Source organism: Macrosteles quadrilineatus, unplaced genomic scaffold, assembly GCF_028750875.1.
Source record: "Macrosteles quadrilineatus isolate MER2022 unplaced genomic scaffold, UCM_ALF_1.0 Scaffold_2__2_contigs__length_208266976, whole genome shotgun sequence".
NCBI classification, from domain to species: domain Eukaryota; kingdom Metazoa; phylum Arthropoda; class Insecta; order Hemiptera; family Cicadellidae; genus Macrosteles; species Macrosteles quadrilineatus.
Genome location: NW_026542595.1, coordinates 2475388 through 2488654, shown reverse-complemented (window position 1 = coordinate 2488654; position 13267 = coordinate 2475388). Strand labels below are relative to the sequence as shown.

At 34.1% G+C, this 13267-nt stretch overlaps 1 protein-coding gene across 1 annotated transcript in view; it reads left to right on the top strand.

Moving 5' to 3' along the window:
- LOC128985647 (uncharacterized) overlaps window positions 1–13267 on the top strand; it is a 133177-nt gene that overhangs the window by 28766 nt on the left and 91144 nt on the right. Inside the window, exon 3 of the mRNA XM_054405387.1 lies at window positions 10256–10449. Coding sequence (XP_054261362.1) covers window positions 10256–10449 — 194 coding nt within the window. The remainder of the gene's footprint in view (window positions 1–10255; window positions 10450–13267) is intronic.

The following is a 13267-nucleotide window of genomic DNA, read 5'->3' as shown; positions in this document are numbered from 1 at the left end:
ACGTCCATTTGATCAATACTTAGATCATCTTCAACCACAAGTCCAAGCATAAGTCTTATTGAACATAGCTTTGCTACCGCAGCAAAAGTTTCATCGTAGTCAATGTCTGGGTTTTGTGCAAATCCTTTTGCTACCAATCGTGCTTTTCTTCTTTCTAGCTCTCCATTTGGTTTTAGTTTCTTCTTTAATACCATTTTACAACCAATTACATTAATTTCTTTGTTTCTATCCTCAAGCACCCAAGTTTCATTTTTTAAATGAGCTTTTATTTCCTCTTTTATTGCTTCATTCCATTCCTCTGAAGATTCTAAAGTTTAATCTTCATTGCAGGTAGCTGACATTTGATAATCTTTTGTCCAAAGAGGAGGTTTTCTTTGCCTTTTTTTGTGAAACCCTTATTTCATCAGTGTCTAAATGTTCATTTGAGCTTAGTGAGTCATCAGGTTGATTTTCAATATCATTTGAGCTTGGTGAATCATCAGGTTGATTTTCAATATCATCTTTGAAAATAATATCATTTTCCGTTCAGTAGCTTTTGAAGGGCATCGATTTCTTATATAGTTTAGATGTGTTAATAGCTTCAGCCCACATATATCCTAGTAGATTTGATTCTATCAGTAAACATCTTGCCATATCCAATATTTTTTCTTTCAGCCAAACCATTTTGTTGCGGCGTGTATGGAACTGTTAGTCTTCGCCTTATACCACTTTCTTTCAAGAACTTGTCAAATTCACCATTATAATATTCTTTGCCGTTATCTGTTTGCAGAAACTTGATTTTATTTCCTGTTTGATTTTCCACCTCATATTTATATTCTTTGAAACGTTCAAAAATTTCGTCTTTACTTTTCAAAAAATATACATAGCAGTATCTTGAATGTTCATCAATGAAAGTTCCAAAATACTTATTTCCTCCAGGTGTAGTTACTTTCATAGGACCTACAATGTCAGAATGTATGACTTCTAACAAGCCTACAAACCTTTCAATCCATTCAAGCCATTGCAATCTTTCTTGATTGAAATGGTGTTTGTGTAAATTTTCCTTTAATACACATTTCACATTCTCCAATTTTGTCTTTCATGTTGAAGGTTAATCCATTCAAAGATTAATTTTTTAAAGCTGTTTTTAAGTCAACCTCGTTTAGATGACCTAACCTCTTATGCCAATCTATGATCTCGAGTTCTTTTGTATAGTTTGATTTTTCATTTACCACTAGTGTTCATGTTGCTCGAATTCGAGCAATTGTAAAGTATTACAGGATTTGCAAACCAATAACAATCATACTAAGCTATCAACATTTCAACAAAAACACACCTACCTTCCCTGTAGCAGCAAACCTAGGTACTCATATTAAAATTAACTTAATGTTATATTTAAATAGGAAAAAATGGCAATTTTCAGGGAATATATTTGTAGAAATTAAGCCAGGTAAATGGAAATTCGCTTAGTCTGAAGGTTTGCTGCGGATACACAATTTTAATAACAGCAATGATTGTAGAATCTAAATTATTACTTAATCCATGAATTTATATAACAATTATTTCCTGTAAAATATTATTACAGCAGCTCAAAAACATTGGACAGACTCGGTCAACAAATGACGTAACTGAAAGAATCCAATACTAATGACATTAACATATAGTTTGACAGTTCCATTTAATCAATGTTAAATGTTTACATTCGGGCGAGTGACATATTTTATTTATGTTTATGATCCATACCGTTCCTGTTCTAATAATCATGCAGTATTTAATATATTTGGACCAGCTGTGTGGAATTGTAAAATCAAAATAAATTTTACAGTTAGTTCTGCTTGTTTACATTTTTAAATTTTGTGGGTTTGTTCTTTGTTACTATGGATACCATCAATAAATATTTCACTTTAAATTTCTGACAACAGCTGGAGTTCCATAACAAATTTGTTTCCCATGTTAATCTTATGGATAAATAAGAAACTTTAAAGGGCCCCAGGGCCTCACTCTCTAATTATTTCCCTAAAAAGAAAGTTTCCTGCACAACTTCACGTTACGCTCTTTCCAATGACACCAAAAACATGTCAATCGGTTCAGTAGTTTCAGAGGAGTAATTGTCACAAAAAACCTGCTTGCGTATTAAATAAGTACGAGAGGTCGTCCAGTGGTCGAAACTCGACCAAAAATATGTAATGTATTCACTTCTCTATTTTCACCCCACACTGTAAATAAAACATGTGATTGGAGTTTCTTCCATTGGTTTTGATTTTCTGTTTATATTTCGTTGTTATTTCGTCACCAGCATGGCAACGCATAAGATCCATGTTAATTTTTTCAAATTTTTAAACTCATTTTTTGTGCTTATCTTTGAGCCTATTTAAATTTATAAAGGGATTCTGCACACCTACAGGAAAATAGCTTTCTAACGGTATGCGTAGATTTACCCCACGATGCACACGAGCTGAGAAAAAAGGTTTTAAAGAAACATGCTTGCCTATTAACACGTTCGCTGCTACGGACGTTCCGGAACGTCAGCCGGGCCACGGCGCCAGGAGCTAAGAACGTTCCAGAACGTCACCGTTCATTGTTGTTTAACGTTGCTATGGATAAGCCAGCACGTCACAAGCGTTCTATATTTCTTCGCAGCTCGTGGGGACGTACTTTTCTGACAATAAAAAATATAGTTTCCCAAATCACCACCAGGGTCGTTTGGAACAGGGCTTTGTTTTACCTCTTTCCTGCTAGATAGCGACACTACTTTAACGACTGTAACCTGGGTAGTGCTGCTATCTATCAGAATCACTTAGTAATATATCCAAAGCCAGTTTTATTGCAGAACATTGCCATCCAGTATAACTACTGTTGTTTTTATTGTAATTCAGTGTATCGGTGGCAATGTCACGCAGCGGCCGAGCGTTAGTTCAGCAACTGGCGCCGTCCCGGCATCTAGCGCTCAGCAGCGAACGTGTTAATATATAGATAGATAGATAGATTACAGATTTTATACTTTTGACATAATAAAGACCACCCTGACGTTCTGCTGCAACAATTACATTTCCTCTTTGGTTTTGGACGACAGCTTTCTCTTTTTCAAAAATCACTTTAAATCCTTTATCTGTTATTTTACTGACACTCATTAGATTTGTTACCAAGTCTGGTACAAACACAGTGTTATTCAAATCTATGATTTCAAAATTTTTTAATTCCAGCGAAACCGTTCCTGTTCCAGAAACGTCAGACGTCTTTCCTTTAGAAGCAAGTTTCAAAATTCCGTTTGAATTTTTGATATCTCTGAACTGTGATTTCTCTCCACACATGTGCGATGTACATCCACTATCAATACACCAATCAGATGAAGTAGAACCTAAAATGTTCAAATTTGAAGAGAAACATTCAGCCTCTGCTTTAAAACTATTTTTAAAGCCTATGCTTTAAAACATAAGAAATTTTGATTCTCCAAAAAAGGGCTTTAAGAGCTATGACAGGGACGCACCCTGATCATTGCAAACCTCTTTTTATAGATCTGCAAATTCAAACTGCAGTAAATTTGTTCATTTATGATCTGATTGTTTATATATTAAAAAACCCTGAATATCTTCAATTTAATAATCACAGTCACAACACTCGTTTTAAAAATACTGCGCTGTTAGAATCCCATCGTCTTAGTAAAACTAGTAATTGCCACATAATTTTATCAATTAAAGTGTATAATTCAGTAAAAAATAATATAAATTTTCATTCAATTAACAAATTTAAGGCTATGTTTTATAATTATCTGCTTCAGAACCCTTTTTATAGTCTGGATGATTATTTTAAACTGGGAGAAATTGTCCTTTAGTTTGGTTTTAATTTCAGTCAAGAATGTGAATGGATTTGAATGTTAATTGTAATATTTGGCCTGTAAGAGTATTTTATTGTTTATTTTAAGACTTGGTTTGAAAACTGCAAATAGACTTTGTCAATGATATGTAAATGTATCCTTATGGCAAATAAAGATTGATTGATTGATTGATTGATTGATTGATTGATATTTCCCATTTGTTTGGATCTACAGTTGTTGGCTTTGTGCCCTATTTTTCCACATCTAAAACATTTAACTTTGAAACCTACTTTTGTAGTGTTGTTCTCATCTTGTTTCTTATGACTATAAGTGTTGTGAATACCTTTCCTGGAGTTGAACTGCTTTGTTTTGCAATACAATGTATCTTCATTATTCGTACAAGTGTCTTTTGACCTAGCTTCACTCTCCTCAATTACTTTTATTTTTAAATCATTAGGAGAAGGTAGACTCAATTGCTACCCGGAAATTTTCAAATGATGATGATAAGCTGTAAAGTAGCATAATGCTAAGTAAGTCTGAATTGATAATGATGTCCATTTCTTGAAGTTTGTCAACAATCTCCATAAATTTGTTGACATGATCCCTAGCATCTTCTCCATCTTTCATTTTATGAACTATTAACTGCTTTAATAATGTGGCTTTCCTTGCAGGACCAGAACTTTGGTAATTGTTCTGCAGGCAATCCCATACTTCTTTGGAAGTTTTGCAGTTTTTTACTAATTTTAATTCACTAGGTGAAATTATCAATATTAGTTCTGATTTTGCCTTAAGATCCAAAAACACAAACCCCATTTAACCACACATGTATGTTTGGAATATTTAACTATCCAGGCATTCTTACCAACTTCATCCTCAGGACATTTGTTCTCCCCAGATACATATTCCATTAGGTTTTGTTGGATTAATATAGCTTCAGCTTGAATTTTCCAAGTGTCATAATTATTTTGTTTCAAAGGTTCAATTCTATAGCCAAAACTCATTTGACTTATTTTTAAGCACAGAATACTGTAAAATGATTATTTTATTATTCCAAATGGCCCATAACCTTTGTTGGTGAAATTAAAGTTGATGAAAGAATAAATTGTTATAAACTCTTTTCTTACAAACACAACACAACACTGAATTATATTTTGTAAACAACTGCATATTAGTGGAAGAATATTAGGAAAATCGACCTAACAAATTCGAACTACCAAGAAATTTTGCACAGCTGTTAAGTAAGCCATGTTCTTTAAAATGTCAAAAGTCCCCGGAAATCCCTGCTGTGCTTCAGCCGCCATCTTGGAAAATGGCGGCCAATTTTCACTTTTTTGACAATATTTCCCAAACTATTGGTATTAGAGAATTTTTGTAAATACAAAAGTTAAAGAACACCTAAAAATACACATTTTTTATATTACAAGGTTTGCTCTATCTCTAACGGCTATTGAGATAAATAATAAAAATAGTTTCAAATTTAAAATTCCCATGTTATTCTTATGAAGGAAAAGAAAATTGTTGCAGTTTGCTTATTTATGGATATATTTTTATCAAACTTGGCAAACTTATTTATTTTATACTAAGCTAATGATATTTAACATAATTACACACTTTATAACCCTTCCAATAGCAGTAAACGTAGTACTTGTTAAATTTAAAGTTATTTAAAATAGGGATTCTATCTTTCATTTTTAGGTATTATTTTAATAAAAATCCAGGCAGGCAAATGGAAGTTCATTTTTAGACACGATTGTTAATTTTTCCTTATTAGTATTAAAGAGAAATGGAAAATGGCGGCCAATTTTTTTTAATGACTCCTTAATTATCAACATTATCAAAAATTACCTAAATAATATTATATATTATTATTATATATAAATAATATAGCTAAATAATATTCGCGGATATCCAAAATATTTGAAAAATGTTTATTTTTCTTACTGTTTGTCAAGTAAATAAAATGTAAATAGATCAATTGTTCAGTTTTCAGTAGCGAATATTATTTAGCTCTTGGTAATTTTTGATAATGTTGAGAATTAAGGAGTCATTAAAAAAAATCGGCCGCCATTTTCCATTTCTCTTTAATACTAATAAGGAAAAATTAACAATCGTGTCTAAAAATGAATTTCCATTTGCCTGCCTGGATTTTTATTAAAATAATACCTAAAAATGAAAGATAGAATCCCTATTTAAATAACTTTAAATTTAACAAGTACTACGTTTACTGCTATTGGAAGGGTTATAAAGTGTGTAATTATGTTAAATATCATTAGCTTAGTATAAAATAAATAAGTTTGCCAAGTTTGATAAAAATATATCCATAAATAAGCAAACTGCAACAATTTTCTTTTCCTTCATCAGAATAACATGGGAATTTTAAATTTAAAACTATTTTTATTATTTCTCTCAATAGCCGTTAGAGATAGAGCAAACCTTGTAATATAAAAAATGTGTATTTTTAGGTGTTCTTTAACTTTTGTATTTACAAAAATTCTCTAATACCAATAGTTTGGGAAATATTGTTAAAAAAGTGAAAATTGGCCGCCATTTTCCAAGATGGCGGCTGAAGCACAGCAGGGATTTCCGGGGACTTTTGACATTTTCAAGAACATGGCTTACTTAACAGCTGTGCAAAGTTTCCACTTAGTTCGAATTTGTTAGGTCGAATGGCATTTGAATCCCTAAAATTCCTGGACTATATGTAAAATGTAAAAAACATATGATGGTCCATCACTAATCCAGACTAGATGATTTAAATTACCTGGCTTCTGTCATCGATCCTCGGTAGTTTTATGAAACTAGAGCTGTTTCATGCCTATCACTGGCACATCTTCAGGTTTGTTGAACGCCAGCTTCTTTATAAAACATCCCTCGGTGTTGAGTTCGTCATGGTTACACAAAAAACATGTTGACATTTACACACACGAAAACACGCACGAAACATTTAAACATTAATTAAAGAACGACTGCGAAACGTGATGCGGCGCCGGTGATGGATAAGTCGCGACTGTCACGTGTCGGCAGCGTTGACCCCTACCCCTGTTCTATCCTTATCTTTTCTTTCCTTGGTTTGGTAATCAGATATCAGAATGGCTGTGTTGTAAATTATATTAGACTCGAAGGACTGTTTTTCGTTCAAAATATGATGTGGTTGTTCTTTTGATGCCTTATATATATCAGACTTGAAAATTTGTATACTAAATTTGTTTTATTATGAATCATATTGATCAGGCTATAGTTAAGATAAAACTTTGAGAAGCCATCCATGTGTAGGTGTAAGACTTCTTAACCATTGGCCCTTAGATATAAGATGATTGCTTTTTGCAAGTTAAAAAAAAGCCATTCGCCTTCTTCTAGTCAACATTCCTTCCAAGCACAAGTACTTGAACAGAACCGATGGATCATAAATACAAACAAAAATTGTTTCTGTCCCGAAAATAAACATTACCTATTTAACTTTGCTTAGTGCTATTAGGATTCGGGCCATCTATGACATTTGTTTATGTTTATGATCCATACTGGTTCTGTTCAAGTATTTGTGCTTCCAAGTAATGTATTAAGAAGAGTCGGCAGTACCGCCGGCCATCTTGGATTTTCTGCCTATAACGCCAATGTTAAGGATTGAAGCATATTACAGCATTGTTTATTAAGATAAAAACTTGCAAAATATCTCATTTTAAAGCCATTGAAACCACGGATGAGATTTGCTATCTACTTTTTAATTTTAATTGTTATTATTTTGTCAAACTATATAAATATATTGATTTAAACTGTGATTTTTTTCAACCTCTAAAACAAAAGTTTTAAAATCCAAAAAGCAATTCACACGGAAAATATATTTAAGAATCACATAAAATTTTCTGCTCGGTAATCAAGCTTACGGTGCATGATTAATATGCTTCAACGTGAACGCATGCTTTTGCTGATCGGGGCTAGGCCATCACTGTTTAGCCTGGCATCTAACGAACGGTCAACAACAATGCAAAATTATTTACTTCTGCCAACTCTTATGGAGTATTATGAAAGTTTTTAACATCTGTGATGTTGTTTATACTTTTTCGTCATACTGCAACAAAAAAACACCATAAAGCCGTTTTTAATACATGCGTTGCGGATTTAAGGTGGCATTTTTACTCTCTAGGGAGTACACATCTATTTAGCCCCTAGGGAGTAAAAATCAGCTGATGTCAACAAAGTTGTAAATTTCAATTGTAAAAAAATCGCATGTAACGAAAGTATGCATGGATTGTTTAATCGATTGCAGTTTATTGTTGCCTTATTGTAAATAGTTTAACATATCGATAGTGTATAATGTACACTAACATAATCGACAAAATGATTGAATCACTTACTAAACAGCTGCTTTTGTTTCCATTATCAAATTAAATTGAAAACAAGTTAGAAGTAGTTTTTTGAGGTTACTTTAAATGAAAACTATTTAGTTTTGTAACACAGATTCTTCAAATAATGGTGCAATATGACGAAAAATATAGTTCATCACACAGGCAAAAAGTGTCTTTTCAACCCTCGCTCATTTTCCGACCCCGTCTTCGCCTCGATCGTAAAACTTGACCTCGAGTCGAAAAGAGTCACTTTAGGCCCTAATGATGAAATCCTACTATTGTAGCTTTGTTATTGTAATTTATATTTCAAAATTTGTGATATGTTTTTATTATTTTAATATTTTTTTTGACAAGGTCGTATGCACTGTTATATTTGTATGCTCAAACTAATAATAATCTCTTTTGACTCTTGAATTATATTTATATTGTAAGCAAGCACTTTTTTACAGTTTCAAAACGTTTTCTATTTATTCAAAATAGTTTACTAACATTTGTATGTTTAATAGATTTAAATTAATTTTACTGTTCAATTTTATATTGGTTGTTGTTATATTTTCACCTCAACAATATATTTACTCAATTTTTTTTTAATTAACATTATTTGATCTGGGACTTGTCTTTGTTCTGGTAATTTTCACCCTTTCAATAACAGATCTTTAGCATGTTTAGAAAATTTTGGTTTAAGATAACCGTCCAACCTCTAGGCTGAGCTACTAGCTGTTATACTACCTACATATCCTGTCCAAATATTGCAACAGCTTTTCATATCCTCTGTTGCCAACAGCAACATCATGGATGAAAATTTGTGGTGTAAAATTTTAAGAGAATTACATACTATACGGTACTCTTCTACAGAAGAACAATAGAACCCTTCATATCCAACCATAACGGGACTGTTACATGGTTGGAAAGGCTAAAAGGTCTGATATTGGGAGGAGTATAAGGCCTGGCGCACACGGTCGATTTTTCGATCGGCCAATAAAAATATTGGCCAAAAATAAATCGCCCTTGATTTATGTCTAGGCGCACACGTGGCGATTTTTTAGTCGAGAAATGGATTTTTTTTAATGGGTTTAAGCTATACTAAAATGGACTTTGTTGAATTTACCTATGTTTGTGCTCTTCTAATTAGACCAAAGAAAAAAAGAAGACAACTTAAATATTGGGTTCATCCGATAGTAAGTCAGAGACTTTTAAATCAACAGTTTTATAAACTATACACTTTACAAGATGACAGTAAAAAGTTCTTTAAGAATGTTTGTTGAAAGTTTCAGTTTTTATTATAACAGCTGTGGCATTTTTTTAGCAAAGAAAACAACACAACTCAGACTGAAGTACTGAAGTTCACTGACTCCTGTGGAGAACAATAAGCGACTGGCCGATTTTTTAGTCGACCGTGTGTGCGGACTGATAACAATCTGTACGTTACAGATTTTCGGGCGACAATTGCCTCGCCTACAAATCTGTGGCAAAACCCAGATTTTAAAATCGGTGCAATTCTCGATCGCCTGTGTGCGCGCTTCCATTCAAATACATGATGCACAGGTCGGCCGATGAAATAGTCGCCTCAAAATAATCGCTCAAGTGCGCCTAGCCTAACCTGCAGTCACCGTGACATCGGTAACCGTCTCCCGCGACCCTGGCAACACCCGTGAGCATAACTAACGGCGGCAACAACCGCGATTGACCTTTCGGTTAACCAATCGCGCTCTGCCCCAGACATGAAACAAGTAGACGTTCAGACACTAGGTCGGATATCCCAAAGGGTGGGTTATTCCAAGGTCGGATATGATGGGTTCTACTGTAGTGCAATTCATGCTACAAAAAAATACTCTTTTTAAAGAAATTATTAGTGTCGAAAAAAATGCTGTATTTCAAACCGCAGAGGACTAATAACTTTCTAGAGTGTGTGTAGTATGCTGTGGTGGGTTAACCTCGATTTTATCTTAAAACTGCTGAAACCAGGCAGACTGTAGCAATGTCCTACATGTAGAAAGAGTCAAAATCCTCAATCAAGAATAACTGTACATGTTTCAATAAAATAGCCTTCATCTCAATAGTATTATGTCCTTATGAGTTACCCAACTACAACCAAAATCCACTGATTAAACTATTGCAGGTCTTCCCAACTGGTGATTCCACAGACTCTGAAATAGTTTCGGTGTCATACAAAAGCTCTCAGACAGAAACTTGCTCTCTGGTTTACTGTGAAAGTTGCTGGCTGTCAACAGGATTAATCAAGTCCTTGGTTCACTTGATACTTGAATTGCAAAAGAAACATAATATAAAAGAAACTCATGTTTCAAAAGCAAGGTTTGTAGAGAAATCCTACGTAAGTACTAAAGTATTCTTTAAATCATGTTGGAACTTATATAAAACTATTTTTTATATATTTAAAAATAAATTTACTAAATAGGTACGTTAATCATACAATAACTTGATAAGTTATATACTGTATACCTATGTGGATAAGAAGTGGTGATCTGTTTGAATGTACAGAACTTAGGTTATTCCACAGAATTTACACAGGGTTGGGGAGGGTAGGGAGTGTCACAGCCAACTATGAGTTCCTATGTTTGTATGTGAGGTGGTTGCTTGTGTTTTCTCATCTGTTCATTAATTTGAAAATAAACATTATGTAAAGATTTTTTTAGCGAATTTCCCATTTAGGGAATAAGCTATTATTGCTATTACGATAGGTCTCATGGTAGGACCTAGACCCAAAACCGATTTGTTTTGAGGTCCCCAGAGCCCAAAAACACCCTCCGTTTACATCTATCAGTATAAAAGAGGATGTTTGTATGTATATTTGGCAGTGATAAACTCACTGCTGGACCGATGGCCACGAAATTGGTATATACAGGGTGAGGCAGTGAGAGCACTCCAATTTACTTTCGTTGTCACACTATAAGTAAAGCAACAATGAACGAACTGCTGTGCTTATAATTCTGATATTTTGATGTGGAAACCTATTTTTAAAATAGTGATTTTTGTGCAAATACCCAGAGATTGTTTGGACCACATTCCATACTTGGTCAATATGGTGCTGATCCAGATCGGTAAAGGATAGGGAACTGGGTAAAGTTACATTATTTATGATAACAGCTTAAACCCTAAAAATAATTTGTGGGTTACGTAAAACTCTTTTTACTCCAGCAAATGTTAAAAGAGTGAGAGTCGCAGTAACTCAAAGTCCAAAGAGGAAGCTGAAAATGTTGCTAGGAAGCTTTCGTTGTTGAAAGTTTTATGTTGGGGTTTTTTTATTTAGGCCTAGGGGTTATTCCGATAAGCTTCTTGAAGTTAAACGTTTTTCGAAGTCGCCCCACAGATTTCCACAGAAACCTGCGGAAATTTTGAGTTAGTAATTAGAGGTTCCCTTTTCCCTCAAAGATTGTGCCACAAGGTGACCTGGGTTTCCCCAGATCAACAAACAGAAAATCAAATAGACCATTTTGCTATAAGTCAAAGATGGAGAACATCTCTCTTGGATGTCAGAAACAACTGTGGAGCTGACGCTGGAACGGATCATCATCTTATGATTGCAACGGTACGCATTAAAATGGCAGCTAACAAGAAGGCTGGTGATGGAAAGAAGAAAAAGTTTGCTGTAGGTAAGCTCAGAAATGAAAGGGCGAAGGAACTCTTTTCTATCAACCTACAAAATAGATTTGAGGCCTTAGCGGATTTGGAAGAATGTAGTGTTGAAGATCATTGGCAATGCTTCAAACAGGTGGTGGTAGGAGCTAGTGAGGAAGTAGTTGGGTATCAGCAACATGGCCGGAAGGAGTGGATCTCTGATGACACATGGAACAAAATAAAAACTAGAAGAGAAAAGAAGGCAAAGTTGAAAATTGCCAGGACTAGAGCCCAAAAGCAGTTGGCCGCAGCAGAATAATCTGAGGCAAATCGCCAAGTAAAAAGAAAGGTGAGATCGTTTGCAGAAGAGCTTGCAACGCTAGCGCAAGATGCAGCCAATGTAGGTGACAGCAAGGGCCTCTATGACATTGCAAAGAAGCTGGGGGAAAATAACTTCCACTCTGTAAGGCCTATAAAGAATAGACAAGGGAATCTTGTTACGGAAAGCCAGCAACAGCTAGAAAGATGGAAGGAGCACTTAGCAGCAGTTTTAAATAATAATAGTGATATGGAGGGAGAACCTGAGAATCGTAGGAACCTGTTATTGGCAGAGAAAGTAATATAAACATAGATGTTACCCCTCTACTAAAGAAGAAATAAAAGAAGCATTGAGACGAATGAAAAACTGGAAAGCACCAGGAATTGACAATATCCCCCCCTAATATTCTCAAGGCAAATCCAGACATGTTAAGCTCCTTTATAGAACCCTTATGTAAAAAAAATAAAAATATTTATTTGTAAAGAAAAATAAAAAATATAGACTTATATATTTAAATATTGTATTTAAATATATTTACTCCTTGCAATGCTCTCAAAGTGGATTCTTTACAAATCTTGGTTGCCCCTAGGTTGGAAGAACTTGGAAAGCAATAATATAAAACAGAGCTTTGGCAGTGGAAGCTTGGTGTTAAAAAATATTTGAGTGGGCCCTGTAAAATAAAAATACTCCCCAGAGATCCTTATGGGACGTCCTTGGTACTGTTTGAAGTTCTTCCAGAATGCAATACCTTTAATGTAAATAATATTAACCAATCTTAATTCTACACTGAATTTAATCTGCTCACTACCACACTAGTATTTAGTGTTGCACTTAAAAGGTGAATCTTTTGTAGTGGCCTATGATTTACTGAATTACCTTTATTTGCTAATTAAATAATGTTGCTAATAATGAATTACCAAAGGTTATTGATAACTAAAAAGTGAGTAACAATTTGATTTATTTTACAGAATTTACAAAATACAATTGATTTCAATTAACAGTTGCTGGTTGTGTTTATGTAATACTGAATGACCTTGAGTGACACAATCAATTTGAAGTCATTTGTTTGAGAATGTTGAATGGATTTATCAAAGGGGAAGATACGGTGCGGTTGCACACTGATCGCGAAAGTGTCAACGGAAGAGTGGTATTTAATTTAAAGTTGAGATGACCAGTACCAAGCAAATCCTGTTCGTTGGCCAACGATTCAAAAACGAAGGTCGAGTCTCGCAGTCC